Below are 19,087 nucleotides of genomic sequence, written 5' to 3'. Positions count from 1 at the left end.
GATTTTGACGATCTAACGCGCCAGTTCGACTGAATGTGGCACGATACGCCCCAGGATTACATCCAGCAACTCTCTGAACCAATTACAATCTAAATAACTGCCTGCACCAGAGCCAAAGGTGGACCAGCGCATTACTGACTTGCTCAATTTGTCAAGCTCTTTATCTTTAATAAATCACCCGTTTTTTCGGTGATAGTAATAATTCGTTTCTCTGTACATGTACATCTACCTATTTCTGTTCCATTCGGACAATTCCTTTGTGGTGTGTCGTTTCCATTTTTGCATGTAACACTAAGTTTGCTCCAGCAGCCGCTAGCCAACATCTTATTTATTCGTTTATTCATGCAATTATTTCCTGATATCAGACTACGCAGCGTGTATTCGCCACATTGACTGCCAATGGATGGATGAAAATTTCCCTTTCATTTTGTTTTCATTACCGCACTGTTTAGACTACGAAGCCATCTTCAGTAGCTTATATAGTGTAACCCATCAAAATTAACAAATCTGTTCAAAAAATGTTCAAATGTGTGTGAAATCTTATGGGACTTAACTGCTAAGGTCATCAGTCCCTAAGCTTACACACTACTTAACCTAAATTATCCTAAGGACAAACACACATACACATGCCCGAGGGACGTCTCGAACCTCCGCCGGGATCAGCAGCACAGTCCACGACTGTAGCTGCTCAGACCGCTCGGCTAATCCCGCGCGGCGACAAATCTGTGTTCGAGTTCAATTATTCATCAAACAAGTCAGTGGTAAAAGTGTGAAAGGTTGGTCGACTTCATACTTAAAGATATAATACCAAGTACATCTAGAATAAAGATAACGTAGACATTATTCCTAAGTGGTATACTACAAAATGGCTGTTCTAGGTAGCAAAGGCGTCACATTTTTATATTTGCAGTACGAGCAACAGCGATCAAAGATAGTTCAGACTCAGGAACAACACTATTGGAGAGGGAAAACACTATGCGGACTGATGAGTAGTGGTAAACATTGGGAAATGCCCATGGCTGGGTTCTAACACACCGATAACCGCTTTAGCGTAACAGACGTACGTTCAGGCAGGTGCTGGAGGTATTCTTGCGAGCATGAAGATTACATGCGATTAAGCGTGGCCCCAGATTTACTTGTCATAGTCCTAGAAGTCCGATCATGTGCATCCGTTTGTTCCATTATGGTCCCTCGCAGCCGACTCCTATGTTCAGCCTGGGCTTATGTAGTTCCCGTGTTACCTGATCTCTACCCTAAGAGGACCCCTGTAATGCCTTCGAACGAGAATCCCGCATCCCAGTGCCGACTTACCTTCATGAGTTCTGCGGGTAAGCTGAACGATCACGGATGAAGACGGTTCTCCATCCATTACTGTGTTGTCGTGTCCATGTTACTACGGGTCGCCGTTATCAAAAAGGTGAAAGATGTTCCCGGACGCACTAGGAATGGTGTGAGTTCCTCATGAGTATGCAAAGACAGTGATGAAGTAAAATTAATAGCAATAGCAGCCCTCGGTCGCAAAAAAGGATTCTTTTGCCCAAGGTTTCGTCACTGCTATGAGTGTCTTCATCAGTAATAAAACTCTCAACTGGTCATATCATTAAACTAAAAATCAAATGATATAGTTTTAGTCACCAGATTTGTAAAACAGAATACGTAAAACGCAAGCCACTATGGGCTGCTCAAATGCGTCGAGCTACGGTAGCACCAGACTCTGTATTTTATGTGGCTTTACTTTGTAAACGGTCGATGACCACGAAGCCATATTCAAAACTTGATAGTGACGAAGAGTAGAAAATGTGATATCATGTAGCATACATCGGTTAACGGTTCTGTAGTTCATGTTACTATTATATCCATTATGAATCTTTTAAAGACTTTTCCGTGTGACGGCAGCAAATAAGCTGTATTCCATTTCGATCCGTTGTCCCCCTGCATCATAAAACATCAGCAATATGTTGTGCTGCATTTTTAATATATCGCCTTCTGTGCAAATCGTCTTGTTGCCCATTTTTATTCTGAGGGCGGTTTTCGTTGGGACTGCGAAGACTTGCCTCGCCTCCCCTCCCCCCCCCCCCCCCCCAGTACACAAGGGGCTATCTACAAGTATCTCCAGGCTGCCAGAAGATGACAGCGCACAAACTACAGGACATTCACAAAAATTACACTTATCAGTAGATAGAGCATCTCTCGAAGTTTCGATTCATAAAGTATGGACAAAGAGCGCACAATTAGGGCGCAGGCGTGTCAGAACACATAGACAAATCATCTGCTCCACATTTTCATACTGAATTAGTTCGTGCAACCCACTGAACAGATTTCCAAAACTGGTAAAGGAACTGCACGCACGTGCTCTTCCATCCGTGATGACATTTGCCACGTCCCAAGTTACAAACATGGGAAGATGTTCTGTCCACTGATAATCTCATTTTTCGATATGTCTTGTAGATTTCACGCAGTTGTCTTTCGAAACCCCAGAGTTACTTACGAATAAGCCTTTATCTCTGATAGCAGCTAATGGGCGAAGCTTTGTGTTAATTACAGATTACAGAGGATTAACTCCTCTATTGGGATATGTAAATTGCCTTTTAGGCTTCAAAATCTATTCTATTCTAAATCTATTTTATAAACGGACATATAATATTTTCGTAACATTAGCTCTTGCATGCAGTTTGGTAACCTAAGATCATAAGTTTATACATCCACATGTTAATTTCCTCATTAGAACTTTGTATCTGGTGACTAACTGTCGAATATTATCAATACCTGTGCTCTGATTAATAATGTTCACGTCGTTGGTGCTCTGCACACTCGTCATGTCCAGAGTAACTCGCTTAAGCTGTTTTGCTCCCTTCTTGCAGTTTTTAGTGTCTTGCACAGTATAACATATTACACTACTGGCCATTAAAATTTTTACACCACGAAGATGACGTGCTAGAGACGCGAAATTTAATCGACAGGAAGAAGATGCTGCGATATGCAAATGATTAACTTTTCAGAGCATTCACACAAGGTTGGTGCCGGTGGCGACACCTACAACCTGCTGACATGAGGAAAGTTTCCAAACGATTTCTCATACACAAACAGCAGTTGACCGTCGTTGCCTATCGCGATTGCGAGTTATCGTATCGCGACGCTGCTGCTCGCGTTGGTCGTCAATGACTGTTAGCAGAATATGGAATCGGTGGGTTCAGGAGGGTAATACGGAACCCCATGCTGGATCCCAACGGCCTAGTATCACTAGTAGTCGATATGACAGGCATCTTATCCGCATGGCTGTAACAGATCTTGCAGCCACGTCTCGATCCCTGAGTCAGCAGATGGGGACGTTTTAAAGACAACAACCATCTACACGAACAGTTCGACGACGTTTGCAGCAGCATGGACTATCAGTTCGGAGACCATGGCTGCGGTTACCCTTGACGTTGCATCACAGACAGGAGCGCCTGCGATGGTGTACTCAACGACGAATGTCAAAATATCATTTTTGCGGATGAATCCAGGTTCTGTTTACAGCATCACGATGGTCGCATCCGTGCTTGGCGACATCGCGGTGAACGCACATTGGAAGCGTGTACTCATCATCGCCATACTGGCGCATCACCCGGCGCGACGGTATAGGGTGCCATTGGTTACACGTCTCGGTCACCTCTAGTTCGCATTGACGGCACTTTGAACAGTGGACGTTACGTTTCAGATGTGTTACGACCCATGGCTCTACCCTTCATTCGATCCCTGCGAAACCCTACATTTCAGTAGGATAATGCTCGACCGCATGTTGCAGGTCGTGTACGGGCCTTTCTGGATACAGAAAATGTTCCACTGCTGCCCTGGCCAGCACATTCTTCAGATGTCTCACCAACTGAAAACGTCTGGTCAATGGTGGCTGAGCAACTGGCTCGTCACAATACGCCAGTCACTACTCTTGATGAACTGTGGTATGGTGTTGAAGTTGCATGAGCAGCTGTACCTGTACACGCCATCCGAGCTCTGATTGACTCAATGCCCAGGCGTATCAAGGCCGTTATTACGGCCAGAGGTGGTTGTTCTGGGTACTGATTTCTCATGATCTATGCACCCAAATTACGTGAATATGTAATCACATGTCAGTTCTAGTATAATATATTTGTCCCCTTTATCATCTGCATTTCTTCTTGGTGTAGCAATTTTAATGGCCAGTAGTGTAGAATAGCTCGTTGCGGAGTGCGTGGACTGAAGCTGGTATGAGCTGTGTGGCGTGTGCAGGCGCTGGTGGACGTGCTGCGTGAGCTGAAGTGGCGCTCCTACACGGTGCTGTACCAGGATGAGGAGTCGCTGGTGCGCCTGCGCAGTGTGCTGCAGGAGAGGGAGCCCCGGGATCCACCAATCGCCGTCCGGCAGCTGAACCCAGATGGCGACCACAGGTACACCTGCATCGGTTACCTCATACTCATGACAGTCATATTGTCGGTCGAAAGTTATCTTAATAAATAAGAGAGGTTAAGAAGATTTGCTTTACTTCTGGCTTGTTTCTTTCTGAATGTAATGTTTTTATGAATGTAAGCTGTTGCATACCAAAAAATTCCACTCACAGGAAATGAATGTGGGCATAAGTTAACCTCACATTTACTGTTAAGGACTGAGTCACCTTAAATCCCAAACTTCGCAAAATAGTATCTATCTTAGTTTCTGAAGAAGAGAAATTTAAGTGTCAGGTAGTCTTTTCTGAAAGACTGTAGCCATGTATGGAAGAGAAAAGTGGACGATAAATAGTTTAGACAAAAAGAGAATCGAAGCTTTCGAAATGTGGTGCTACAGAAGAATGCTGAAGATTTGATGGGTAGATCACATAACTAATGAGGAGGTATTGAATAGAATTGGGGAGAAGAGAAATTTGTGACACAACTTGACTAGAAGAAAGGATCGGTTGGTAGGACATATTCTGAGGCATCAAGGGATCACCAATTTAGTATTGGAGGGCAGCGCGGAGGGTAAAAATCGCAGAGGGAGACCAAGATATGAAAACACTAAACAGATTCAGAAGGATGTAGGTTGCAGTAGGTACTGAGAGATGAAGAAGCTTGCACAGGATAGAGTAGCATGCAGAGCTGCATCAAACTAGTCTCTCGACTGAAGACCACAACAACTTAGTAAACAAATCTCATTCAATACATATGATAATGTTCCATTTGTAATAATTATATCTCCCATCAGATCAATAAATTAATTCGCAAGAGCACCACGTTCTGTGTTTTCATGTACAAGCTCACTGCCACGACACCGCGCTACAACTCCCTGTCTCTTCTCCTCATGATCAAGAGTTAGCACCCTTGCATCTTCGCAAAGCGAAGATCACCTAACTAGGCGCCGAGTAGCACATCGTCTCTGACGAGGCTACGCACGCGTAACTAAACGATACAAATGTTACATGCGTGTTCTAAGACACCCAAAACAAGAAAATTGCCTATAAAATATATACACACACCTTTCATTACCACTCGGCCCCTCCCGCCACAATTTTGCAGAGTTAGGTTTGTAAGTGACAAAGATTAGTCTGGAAAATTCTGTATCGAAGTTGTGCAATAGAGTAAAGAGTACATAAGCTGAAACAAGGGAATAACCAAACGATGAACATAGAAAAGTAACTTGTTTTACAGTAATGACAAATGCATTAAACCGTCGTGCACAGGCGCACAAATAGAATAAGAAACATCAATGTAAACTAGGCACAGGTATGAAAGACTCGTGGTACTCGTCCCTGTTTTCTATGTTACTATTTTGTGCACATAATAAATGGTTGATGGATACGCACTGCACATTGTATGTGAGACTGCTGCAATAAATTTATTCTATCACAAAGTTGAAGACAGCACATCACTGAAATGCCGATTTGTATAGCCCTGCATAAAAGGTGTCGCTGTCGTTGATATATATGCAAGGAAAATTAGTGTCAACATGATTGTACGCAGTACAACAGTAATATGTCGTAGAAGAGTGTGTCGAAATAAACATTTTGTCGAAGACTCAGGGCAAGATAAACACTGTGTTATATCCCATGGCCTCGATAGATGTTACATGAGTAGATGACTTCATTTGTGAATAGGCTAAGGCCAGATTCAGAGGATGCAGAATCAGTCCAAAAATTCTCCGCTGACAACTCTAAGCCAATGTGTCTCACAACCTTACTGCCAGGTGTAAAGTTACGTATTAAGACGAAAACGTAGTTTCAGTTCATCAGGTGTCTGGTGGTTGGTAGTAACCTTCTCATAAATCCAACTGAAGAGAGCTAGCCTATTTTTGTTGTGAAACTGTGCATTACTTACACAAACACATTACAGTTCATGTGTCCAGACATAAAGAATCCTAAGAATGTGTGCGATCAGAATATTACATAGTAGATAAACAATGTTGTAAAAGATTGAATACGTAAGCTAATATTAAGACTGAAAGATATATGTTATAGTATTGTAATACACTAATAGCTAAGGGAAGTTTGCACAAAAGAATAAGTTTGGAGGAGGCAGTCAAACCCAATACACAGCACAAAGCTTAAGTTGAAGATCCTAATGCAAATCAAATGACGGAAAACCGTAAACTTTGCATAGTAAAGTGTAAATGAAATTATTCACACCAGTGGAACAAAATAATCTAGGTAAGAAATCATGAACAAAATATTGTTTCCATACTACACATTAAATGGGAATAGAAAAATTAATGCATCATGATATATTACATCAATATTCGTAGGTGTAATACTGACCTACATTGGATAAAACATATCTACAACAACCATAAATCAGAATATACTTCCTATCCAATTCTCAGGCTCGAGCAACTACTAACAAGGAAACTGGATGAAAGGAGAGAACAGAGGGTTTGTGCACAAAATTGCCATTGTACTTGGTAAAAGAAACGAATTGTACTGAAACGTCTGTTGTTAGCCTGTCAAACACAAGAATACTAAAATGTGGACAAAACTGCTTAGTCTATGCTCGTGCCTAGTAACAATTATCATCCAAGAACAATATGCTGAATGTATCCCACAAATGAGAAAGATAATGTTGTAAAATAGACACACCTTACAGATATACTCAAAAAGATAAAGAATTAGTATACTAAATTACTACTAAATACGTGTAACCTCTTAAGCTTATGTATACTGACCATAGCTAAACGAAGCGTCATTGGCCTGTTGACTGGAAAAAAAGTTATTAGAACAAGAAAGAGAAAAACAAACATAAAACTAAGAACACAAAAATAGTTGTTATCTACCACAAATATGAATATCTGATCGACATATAAGTACTTAACATCTTACGCCAGTGTCCAAATTGCTCACCATAACAGTGTATCTGCCTGTAAGAAATTTTGTTGGTTTATCCTGTATCCGATGTTAATGTTACCTTCTATCAATCAAACTTTTATTGTGTTTTATATTACTATGTGATGAACATTTGTTGATATCTCATTCCTTTGTCGCTTTCCTGGAATCCGTGTGACATATACAGCAAAAATATGGGAGTTATTATCTGTAACCTTAGAGCAATTCGTATTAACACAAGTACATGAGGTAAAAGATATACAAAATGGTTTACACCCTCTTCAGTCTTTAAAAACCAAGATCTGCACTTAAGCTCCAACTTATGTCTAACAAGACAAAATGACATGGAAGATACACATCAAAACAAATTGTATAATCTAACATGCGATTAACAATATTTATTTTGTATATAAGCACGGGACTCCACTGGCATCACCGTATTTGAACGTGGGTTCTCTGTTGGGCGTGAGGAAGAGGACAGTGGGCGTGTGTCGACGAATGGCTGCTGAAGACAGAATAACAACATTTACTGATTAACTGCAATATATTGGTTGTTGGCCCTCTGGGCGAGGTTTACTTCCACGCGTAATATTCTCGGCGGCGATGAAGGTAGCCGACGGGCGCTCTAACGTGCGTCCACTGCTGCGACTGTAGCTGCCCTGTCTTTAACTGGAAACCGACTCTGAACTGGTGGCGGCGATGAGTGGCGCAGGTTCTTGCGTCATTCCAGTGCCTCAAGACGGTCAATGATGAGCTGGGTGCCCGTCCTTAAACTTCGATTGGGCGCCCCTATATATATAGTGCGCCAACAACAGTTAATATTCTCTCGACTGTTCCATTATTATTTTGCAGTTGCAAGCCCACATCTATTCTTTCATTATGCCTTCAGCTAACACAGCAACAATTTGTATCATCATACGTCCAAGCAAGCAGCAAAATACAAAATAAACAGCGAGCTAGGTGAGAAAAAATTTATGATCTGTGCAAGAAAATGACCCAATTCCGAGCGAGCAGCACACTCTCACAATGATGCAGTCGTCTACGAGATAATTAGTAACTGAATAAGTCTCTGACAGGACTCTCATGCAACTACCCCGATGGGGTTCATTACTGCAGGAACACTTGTATACATCAACACAGCGATATAATGAAAGTTTATTCCATTATTGTTCAATTAAAGTTATACTTTATTTTATTGTTGTTAAACTAATATTAAACTGTGGTTTTGCCCAGACTTGTGTACCATGGTAACATAAAGACAGCTATTCTTTAAGTGTGTACAAGTTACGCCGTGTGCTCACTCGTGTTACGAAAATAGGAGCGCCCGCTCCACGGATAAATATGGATTTCTGCCGCTGATATTTGCGGTTCTTCCCGCACAATAGGTCAGTAGAATATTCTGTTGTTGCTCGGCTATCGTAACATACCATGCTACTGAGCTGCGCAACGATATGTTAACACACATACGACTTCTGGCTGCCAATATTCCTTCACCTTGTAACTAACTTCATTACTGTAAAACTGCTACCTTCGAATACTTTACTTGTACCGTATTTCCTTGGCTCACTTCCTTTGAAACAATATTTTGTGGCTTGCCACCACTAACTACATCACAGTTATTGCTCTTATACACCATTGCTCATTTGCCTTCATAACTGTGCGAGCTTTCTATTTAAATAAATGAGATGGTGTGATGTGGCCCTCAACTACGTACCCACTGACTCAGAGTTGCAATTCAAAAGTTTTGGCTGGTTTTGATGTCTAGGGGCTGGGATACGCAGTTGCCGCATTACAAGCCAAATACTGCTGAGTCTACAGTATACAATATGAATATACACATGAATCGAATGGTCGAAGGTTCCTATCACTCAGCAATTGCGAATGTGACGTAGAAATTTATAAATGAAAGAGTGCAATTAAATGAAATCTGAAGGTACTATCTTAACGACTTTACATGTTAAGTACAATGGTAGAAGTACTTTTGAGAATGCGGTATATTTTTGCAAAACACTTATCGGTGTTGATGGTCAAGCAATTAAATAAAACATAAGTTGAATAACAAGGAAACAATCGATTCTTACTTCACGTAATGAGTTATGAGCAACAACATAGCTCGCGAGATATTCACTTTTAAACGCATACTACGTCTTCACAGTAGCAACCACCGCAAGTTCAAAAGTCGGCACTCCGAAGTATTTCTATCACCCGCGACCACGCGCAAACCGCTCCGCTCTCTCCAAGTGTCTCTCGCGACTGTCCGTGTTCTGTGCCGTACTGCCCAGAACTCTTCTTCCGCTGCCATCCGCTCTCCCATTCACGAGTGCAGTGATTAGCTAGAGCGCTCGCGCCATGTCTTCAAGCCAACGCACCCACACAAACATAATGAAGTACATTGGAAATACTGGATTTGCATTTAAATAACTTGAAATTAAATAAATATTCCTACGGCTGGACCATAAACACGATCCAACACACATTATTAGATACATAAACAAATTAAATAAACATATATTAAAGGAATAGAACAAAAGGTAGGCCACTAGCCTAAAGTCTCTGTGCTTTCTAAAACACAGTAAATATTTAACCAATTTCTTCATGAATAGTATATATCGGATATAAACAAATACGTAGATGAGTCAACATATTTATAAGCATGCTGCTATCTTTTTGTAGTGGGACTGTGAAGTACTTATGGCCTGATGCGGTCGATAGTAATCGGCCACTTTGACCTTCAATATCTCATGTACTATTCAAGCTACATGCCTGTAATTTACACCAATTTCAGTTTACACTAATAGCTTTCTCAAGATGCGTAGATCGACGAAATCGGATGAAGCGTTAAGATTTTGGAAATTCCTTACTGGGTGTTACTTGTATAATTTACAGTCAGATACTGAACAGTCAGATATTGAAAATCTGATTACACCATCAGAATCGTCGTGCAAATATGGTAATGTACATGTTTCTTTTTGAGGTATCATGATTCCTCTGGCTACTATTAATTTCTATATGAACTGTGAAATATCTGCCATTAAGGTTTCACAAAATCCGCCATCTTTGGCACTCCCCACTTACAAGTCTCTTTCATCGACATAGCGTCACCAAGGAATTCCCAGCCATGTGGTTGATGGACCACGTGTTGCGGCTACCCCTCTTGCAACGGCCAATGTCCGGCACCACGCGGCTTACCTGCCGAGCCCCGGCTAGCCGAGCGGCCCGTGCGGTCACGCCAACTCCGGATTAGAATATTTTCAGGGCGCGCCCGTTACCTCACAATGTTCACTCATTATACTGCTGCTTACTTCTGTAGCTTTTCACGTGCGCTAAGAATTGCTCCATGGAAACAGAGTCATTTTGTGTGACGGTCATCTGATGCACAGATGTGATCAGGTCCTCATCAATGGTATCGGCAAGAAATGGGTGGCCAAAACTGAGGAAGGTAGGTCAGGCATATAAATTAAGGATGGACCATACTGACGACTATGGATCCCATTATCGTAGCTGGTAAGCGGAAAGTGGGACCAGATATCTCACAACGAGTTCCATTTTTAACCCTTGACCCTGCAAAACCAACCTTTGTGTGCTATCTAACCAGCCCTGCTCAAAACAAGTACTGATAGCGACTGGCGACTCTGGCACTGAATGTAACGAGTGGTGTCCTACCCCCTCCTCTGACAATACTTCCTTAGGAGATTCTGTGGCCCTCTTCTCAAAATGAAACTACACGAACTTGCAAGGCTGTTAATGCACTGTATGCATTAACTTAGAAGAGCAGATGGTAACCAGTCCGGTGTGACAGCGTAACAAATCTTATGAAGACATTAAGACGTGACTGTGTCTGACTGGTACCACTACTAAGTTCTCCTGTACTTTTAGTCAGACGCACTTCCGCAAAGAGTCCCATGCTACTGGGTGTGCGTGTACTGCATAGCACTGCAGACATCAGTTTCTACAAGTTAGTGGTATTTGTACGCAAACTTCTAGATGAGTCACTCTCTACTGGCTTGTACCGGTAGCCAAGCGATAATACATAATCAAGTACTCCTCCCTAGCCGGTTTTAAGTTCCATAGGCGCTGGCACAACAATCTGGGTTTCTTTGAAAGACGTGAGCAATCGTTCCAGTGGTAGTAGAAGTGGCGTAAGGTGCCTCCGCAGTTTCAACACGGCCATCCATAAAGATGTCAGCAAGATTGTATAATAATGTGGCAATCATTAACGGTGCATCAGTATTGTTCAAGCGATCACCAATAATACGGAAATTCCTATTGGTAGTTTTAGGAGATGATCTAATATGTGACATTAAAGTAGCGGTTAACTTACGATGCTGCCGAGTGTTTTTCAGCACAGAGCTTTGGATAGTGGCGAGCTGAGTTGCGTGCAATTTCTCTGCCTCCTGTTACTTTTCCGCCTATTCCCGATACTTCTGTAATGCCTTATTGAAGTTAGATATGTCATCTGCATCGGCTGTGCGAAACACTGTCTTTAAGATGCTACCACCTCCTGCGTCCAACCACCCTTTTCTTCGTCTAATCCGCGGGCTCGACTACGTAGTCTGTCAGAGATGCGGTAGTTGCTCTTGTAGCTTTGAAAACTCCGATTATATCAGACGATACTCTCCTTGTGTAACGTTATACCCTGACTGATTACTCATCATGCTGAGCAATTTTATAACGTTTCTTCCAGTCTCCGAATCTCGTTCCCGTGTGCCCAAATTTTGCAGTTTACCCTTAGTGTCCACTGGTGATCCGACATAATCAAGTCCCTCTGCTCGGAAAACACGACTTCTCCTGACACAGAACATGCCTTAATTGATGCGGCTGCATACCTGTAGTACAGTGGGCCTAACACGGTAAGACTCCGTGCTTCATCCCTTCTCCATGACCGAATGTTTTCCCGGATACTGCTTCCATTCTCTCCTGGCCCGGGGTAAGAACGTGCGTTCTGCAGGGAAAGAAAATCCTAATACCCGTCCCACATCCCTGCTCTAGATCTTAGCATATGCCTATGATTCGCCATATTATCCTGTTTCCTTCGCATAGCTTTTTTCCTTTTCCTCCTCCTCGCTCGTCGTTTCTCCCAGTCCCCCACCTCCGCCTCCCCTTCTACGGAAACTGACGTCACACGAGGCAAATTGGCCACATCCGTTTCAACTGCCGAATTCAGCTCACTTGATATTACCTGATAAGAGCCATTATACCATGTCACAAACTTCTTCATTTCCCATTCGGCACACAAGGATTCGTTAACATAACCCACTGACCCACATGGTACTTGGGTAAAGTCTTGTTACATCATGCACCCTTTCCTGTTTCCCTAAAGCTGAAGGAATTAGATTAGGTAATGAGACACTTAAAGTAGTAAAGGAGTTTTGCTATTTGGGGAGTAAAATAACTGATGATTGTCGAAGTAGAGAAGATATAAAATGTAGACTGGCAATGGCAAGGAAAGCGTTTCTGAAGAAGAGAAATTTGTTAACATCGAGTATTGATTTACGTGTCAGGAAATAGTTTCTGAAAGTATTTGTATGGAGTGTAGCCATGTATGGAAGTGAAACATGAATGATAAATAGTTTGAACAAGAAGAGAATAGAAGCTTTCGAAATGTGGTGCTACAGAAGAATGCTGAAGATTAGATGGGTAGATCACATAACTAATCAGGAGGTATTGAATAGAATTGGGGAGAAGAGGAGTTTGTGGCACAACTTGACAAGAAGAAGGTACCGGTTGGTAGGATATGTTCTGAGGCATCAAGGGATCACAAATTTAGCATTGGAGGGCAGCGTGGAGGGTAAAAATCATAGAGGGAGACCAAGAGATGAATACACTGAGCAGATTCAGAAGGATGTAGGTTGCAGTAAGTGCTGGGAGATGAAGAAGCCTGCACAGGATAGAGTAGCATGGAGAGCTGCATCAAACCAGTCTCAGGACTGAAGACAACAACAACAACAACAAAGCATTCGTATTCATTTTTTGTACTTGTCTCCAGATAAGTTTCATTGTCCTAGCGAAATCCTTCACTGTCGAGGTGTCTCCTTGCGAGGGGGCTTTGCAAAACTCAAAGGGTGATGGAACCTTGCACCCAAAAATTATTTCGTATGGAGATAACCCTGTGCTTTGGTGAAATTTCAGTGGTATGCAGCGATGACGTAGGCCAATAGGACGTCCAAATTGTTATGCTCGGAATTTATATAAAAACTCAATATTTTCGCAATATTGTGGACTCGTTCTGTGCGGCAGTTGGCTTGAGAATACAATTTTTCTGTCCATTTGAAAGGATTTACCAGCTTCTGGTAACTTCTATAATTTAATTTTCTGGTGGTTAAGTTCTGCTCTTTGAGCAGAGGGAACATATTTTTTCACGTATTGGTCCATGTGCTGTTTACACATCATCCACCAATAGCTCTGCAGTGCCCTCCTTTCCACTGGTCTTCGACACGAATGTCCCGCTAAAATCGAATCATGCGCTTGTCTTAACACTTCGTCACGCAAACTCTGTGGTACCACTAACTATGGCCCATTTCGTGTTGTCTGATGCAATACTTCATCTTCCGTGCACAACTGCTGTTGTTTAGGAAACTGCTGACAGTCTGGGTCAGCACTTTGTGCTGTCCTCCGTCCACGTACGTCAATGCCTGTGCATTCCTTATCATGTGCCTTACAACTGAGTCTGTCCACGTTAGCGTACGACCTTCCTGGCCGATGTACTACCTCGTAATCGAATTTGCTTAACCACAATCTACTCTTTGGATCTTTAAGTCTTAAAAGCCACTTAAGCGTTGCATGATCAATCACACTTTAAATCGTTTACCATACAGGTAACAACGGAAGTACCCAATTTCAAAAATCACTAAGAGCACTTCCTTCCCTGTAGAGGAGAATTTCGTTCAGCATTATTGACCTGCCATGAAGCGTACACAACAGGGTGCTGCTGTACATCTATTTCCCGACTCCAAATAGCTCCTAGTGAAAAATCGCTCAAATCACAAGAAAGAATAAACGGTTTTTCAAAAACCACATAGACCGAAACGAGACTGGATGTCAACAGATCTTTTAACTTCTCGAACGGCACTTGATACTCATCTGTTCAACGAAACTTTACTTCTTTCCAAAGCAATTTCTGCAGATTTTGGAACATATCTACGGTAGAAATTCGCGAACCCCGAATAAGATTGCAGTTCCTTTAACTTGGTGGGCGTTGGATAATTTTGAACAGCCTCAACCAGTTTTAGCTTGGAATGAACTCCATCCTGCCCTATAATGTGACCCAAAGTCGAACTTCTTACGTTACAGAATGATACACTCATGCTCATAAATCAAGGATAATGCTGATACATGGTGAAACAACGCTCTGGTGGGCGATTTTCGGGTTTAAATCACCTCGGGGTATGACCTGCGGTCGTTGGACGGTGGCGTTGGCAGCAGCCCACATACACAGAGGTGTGTTGGTGCATGTCAGAGTACGGTGCAGTGAGTAAGTGTGCAGACGTTTTCAGACGTGCTAATGGTGATTTTGTGTTGAAAATGGCTCAAAGAACACATATTGATGACATTATGAGGGGTAGGATACTAGGGCGACTGGAGGCTACTCAAACACAACAGGTCGTAGCACGGGCCTGCCGTGTGTCACGAAGTGTAATCTCAAGATTATGGCAATGATTCTAGCAGACAGGAATTGTGTCCAGGCGCTACAGTACGGAACATCCATAGTGTACAACACCACAAGAAGACCGATACACACCATCAGTGCCTGCAGACTGCCATGGAGTACTGCAGGTAGCCTTGCTCGGCACCTTACCGCAACCACTGGAACAGTTGTCTCCAGACACACAGCCTATAGACGACTGAACAGACATGGTTTATTCACCCGGAGACCTGCAAGGTGCATTCCACTGACCCCTGGTCACAGGAGAGACCGTAAAGTCTGATGTTAAGAACACAGTATATGGTCATTGGAACAGTGGTCCCAGGTTATGTTCACGGACGAGTTCAGGTATAGTCTGAACAGTGATTCTCGCCGGGTTTTCATCTGGCGTGACCAGGAACCAGATACCAACCCCTTAACGTCCTTGAAAGGGACCTGTACGGAGGTGGAGGTTTGATGGTATGGGGTGGGATTATGATTGGTGCACCGACACCCCTGCATGACTTCGCCAGAGGAACTGTAACAGGTCAGGTGTATCGGGACGTCATTTTGCACCAGTACGTCCGCCTTTTCAGGGCTGCAGTGTGTCCCACCTTCCTCCTGATGGATGATAACGCACGGCCCCACTGAGCTGCCATCGTGGAGGAGTACCTTGAAACAGAAGGTATGAGGCGAATGGAGTGGCCTGCCTGTTCTCCAGTCCTAAACTCCATCGAGCACGTCTGGGATGCTCTCGGTCGACGTACCGCTGGACGTCTTCAATCACCTAAGACACTTCAGGAACTCCGACAGGCTCTGGTGCAAGAATTGGAGCCTATACCCCAGCATCTGCTCGACCACCTGATCCAAAGTATGCCAACCCGTTGTACGGGTGCATGGTGATCATATTCCATATTGATGTCGAGGTATATGCGCAGAAAACAGTGGCGTTTTGTAGCACATGTGTTTCGTGACGGTTTGCTCAAATTATCACCAATACCGTGAACTGACAGATCTGTGTCGTGTGTGTTCCCTATGTGCCTATGCTATTAGCGCAAGTTTTGTGTAGTGCCGCGTTGTGTGGTACCATATTCTGCAGTTATTCTTAATTAATGAGCGTAAGTGTATTTCTCTAAACTCAACGTGAACCATGCTACACCATTATGTCGTACAGCATTACCATGCACTGTTTTGGTTTTAATCTGTGGGACACACTACCCAGCAAATGCTGAAAGGTTGCCGCCGCGTTTTCAAGTCCAAAAGGCACGCGGTGAAACTGAAAGTGCCTAGTCAGCGTTGAGAACGCTGTTTACGGCCGGTCCTCCTCCGTCTCTTTCAACTGGTGGTAACCACTAAGCAAATCCAATGTTGTGAAGTACCAACACTGACACAAGCTGTCCACTGTCTCTGTTATATTAGGCATATGTAACGCATGCGACACCGTTTTCTGGTTGAGGAAACGGTAATCAGAACAGGCACAATATGCTCTGCCAGCATCTGGTGATTTTTGGCCTACGATTGCAATGGGAGCAGACTAGGGGCTGCAACTATGTTTCATGATGCAGTCTCAAAGTTGCTAATCTATAAACTCTTCCATAATAGGCTGTACTCGTAAATGCCTGGGTGCTTAGCTTCCAATAAGAATTCGGTACTTAAAAGGCGATGTTGCGGGTAAGTGGCCCGACAGATTAAATAATTCCACGTACTAATGCTCTATCCTGATCTTCAACATGTGCTACCTTACTCCTTAGCGCTGACCAATCGTCAGACCCTCCCAGAATTGTGTAACTTGCTATAAAACCACGGTCTACTTTATCCTCATCTTTTAAATTCACAAGCAGGGTATCCTGCGACAACTTTACTTCCGAGGGGCCAAAATTATCAATACCGACAGGCATCACTCTAGTGCCGCCTGCCTCCTGAACGCAGGACACGCTACGTCATATAAAACAACTAACTGCTTCCAGTACTTCATTATCCGCCAAAGTTTTGATGATGCACAACGCGTTCTCTGGCAGGTCAGTACCAACATCAATCCAGGCTACCTTTGCTGTAGCTTTCTGTCTGCAATCCAGCGAACTGATCTTAAAGGACCTTGTGCGCAGTTCAGTTGGTTTCTCCTGGCCATGAGGTGGATCTTGCGACAGTGAAGGTAATCCGCCTACAGAGCCTAGTTGAACCAAAGTTCCATTTCCTACCGTATGCCGTTCCAGGTCAATTATGGCGCAATGTGGAACCAGGAAATCAAGTCTGAAATCACCTCGTACCTGCCGGTAACGACCGAAGGAACTTCAACATTCCAGCACCGAGTGAATTTACACGCTCTCCACCTACGTCACTTAACGTCCAGTGAATGCATTTAACCTTTTTGACCCAAATACTTCTTTGCTTGCAACCGATATCTGAGAACCGGTATCCAACAACATTTTACATAATTTATACGCCACATAGCTGGTCAGAAAAAGTCTGCCACTGGTTTCTCACATGCGCTAACTCTTATTGGGAGCATAGCACAGTGGACACCCCGCCACATACGCCATTTAACTGCTGTCCGCAAGATCTACCCTGTGATTAAAACTCCTGTTGTTGCTGATCTCTGTTATGGCGTTGCCGATCTGAGTGAGTAAATTTCTTGCAATACCTGCAACGTTGCTGTTTGTAATCTTTTTGTACGTGGCCCTTTCGTCCACACCAAAAACAGTTTATGTGCATGTTTGTATGTATTGATCTGAGGACCTAGAAAACGGCAGAGAGGTTTCGTCCTCACCGTAGCCCTCAGTGGTACACAACCGCACAACAAGCTACAGCAGTCCATTCACCCCACCGCTGCTGTGCGGTTCGGCCCCCAGTGTCTCCCCCCGGGAACTTCTCATTCCAGACGAGTGTAACCGCAATGTTTGCGTGGTAGAGTAAGTATGGTGTATGTGTAAGTGGAGACAGTGTTTGCGCAGCAATCGCCGACATAGTCTAACTGAGGCGGAATAAAGGAAACCAGCCCGTATTAGCCGAGGCAAATGGAAAATCGCCTTAAAAACCATCCACAGGCTGGCCGGCACACCGGACCTCGACACTTATCCACCGGGCGGATTCGTGCCGGAGACCGGCACGCCTTTCCGCTCGGGACGCAGTACGTTAGACCGCACAGCTAGCGGGCGGGCGTTTATGTGCATACTAAACACTGTCCGATGTTCACGTTCTGGTATCGCGCGCCGCGGAATTTGAATCCCCGCCTGACGTCATCGACGTCGAAGATCCCTAGAGATCTCTGCACCATCGCGCTGTAAGCTGTGGCGGCGCCCGCCTACTGGCCTGCATTTAGTGTGAGGGCGCCACAGTTGAACGCGTGGTTCCAGCGGCCAATAGCGGCGCCCCCGACAGAGTACTTAAGCGTCTGCCTCTCGCTCAGCTAGTCAGTCTAACCTTGCGTACGTCTCTGGACACATTGCCTCGCCTTACACAGCTTTTTATTTTCTTGTTCTGTTAACGAGTGGACGTGGTTGTTAGGTTTTCTTGTGACTCCGTTGTTTCGATCTTGTTGTCGTTCGTTCTGTCCTTCGTTGGTAGTGTCCGTCCTCTCCGAAATTTAAAGATTTAGTTGATCAATGAAAGAACAACATGTTATAACGATCGACAGACGGGATTCATTGTTCTGTACATCAAGAAGCACTTTGCTCTAGATTTGCAGACATGGAGCAGGTGAAAAATTGGAGGTACGTACAGTAAAATTTCTCAAGTTGCAGGCATTTCTTCCCTGTCAGTTGCAACAGTTTTCAATGGATCTGAACGATAAGGAGACTTCATGTATTACTGCTAAGTACATTGGTTATGACAAGGGGCATGCCTGAAACAATGTTTCGGTTTAAAAACCACTATTGTCGAATTTCTGAAGGAAAAAGGAGTGCAGGAAAGAACATTATACCATGCGGAATGGATTGCAGACTTCGCGGCTTGCCGGCCGGAATGGCCGTGCGGTTCTAGGCGCTACAGTCGAGAGCCGAGCGATCTCTACGGTCGCAGGTTCGAATCCTGCCTCGTGCATGGATGTGTGTGATGTCCTTAGGTTAGTTAGGTTTAAGTAGTTCTAAATTCAAGGGGACTGATGACCTCAGAAGTTAAGTCCCATAGTGCTCAGAGCCATTTGAACCATTTGAACTTCGCGTCTTAAG

The 19,087-nt window shown here is 43.7% G+C and overlaps 1 protein-coding gene across 1 annotated transcript in view; it reads left to right on the top strand.

The window, feature by feature from the left end:
- Positions 1 to 19,087, top strand: part of LOC126456136 (glutamate receptor ionotropic, kainate 2-like) — a 293,829-nt gene that overhangs the window by 115,901 nt on the left and 158,841 nt on the right. The window contains exon 5 of the mRNA XM_050091890.1: positions 4,246 to 4,403. Within this exon, the coding sequence (XP_049947847.1) occupies positions 4,246 to 4,403 (158 nt within the window). The remainder of the gene's footprint in view (positions 1 to 4,245; positions 4,404 to 19,087) is intronic.

This window comes from Schistocerca serialis, chromosome 2 (genome assembly GCF_023864345.2).
Source record: "Schistocerca serialis cubense isolate TAMUIC-IGC-003099 chromosome 2, iqSchSeri2.2, whole genome shotgun sequence".
NCBI classification, from domain to species: Eukaryota; Metazoa; Arthropoda; class Insecta; order Orthoptera; family Acrididae; genus Schistocerca; species Schistocerca serialis.
The sequence above is the reverse complement of the archived record's forward strand: the minus strand, read 5'-3'. Positions and strand labels throughout refer to the sequence as shown.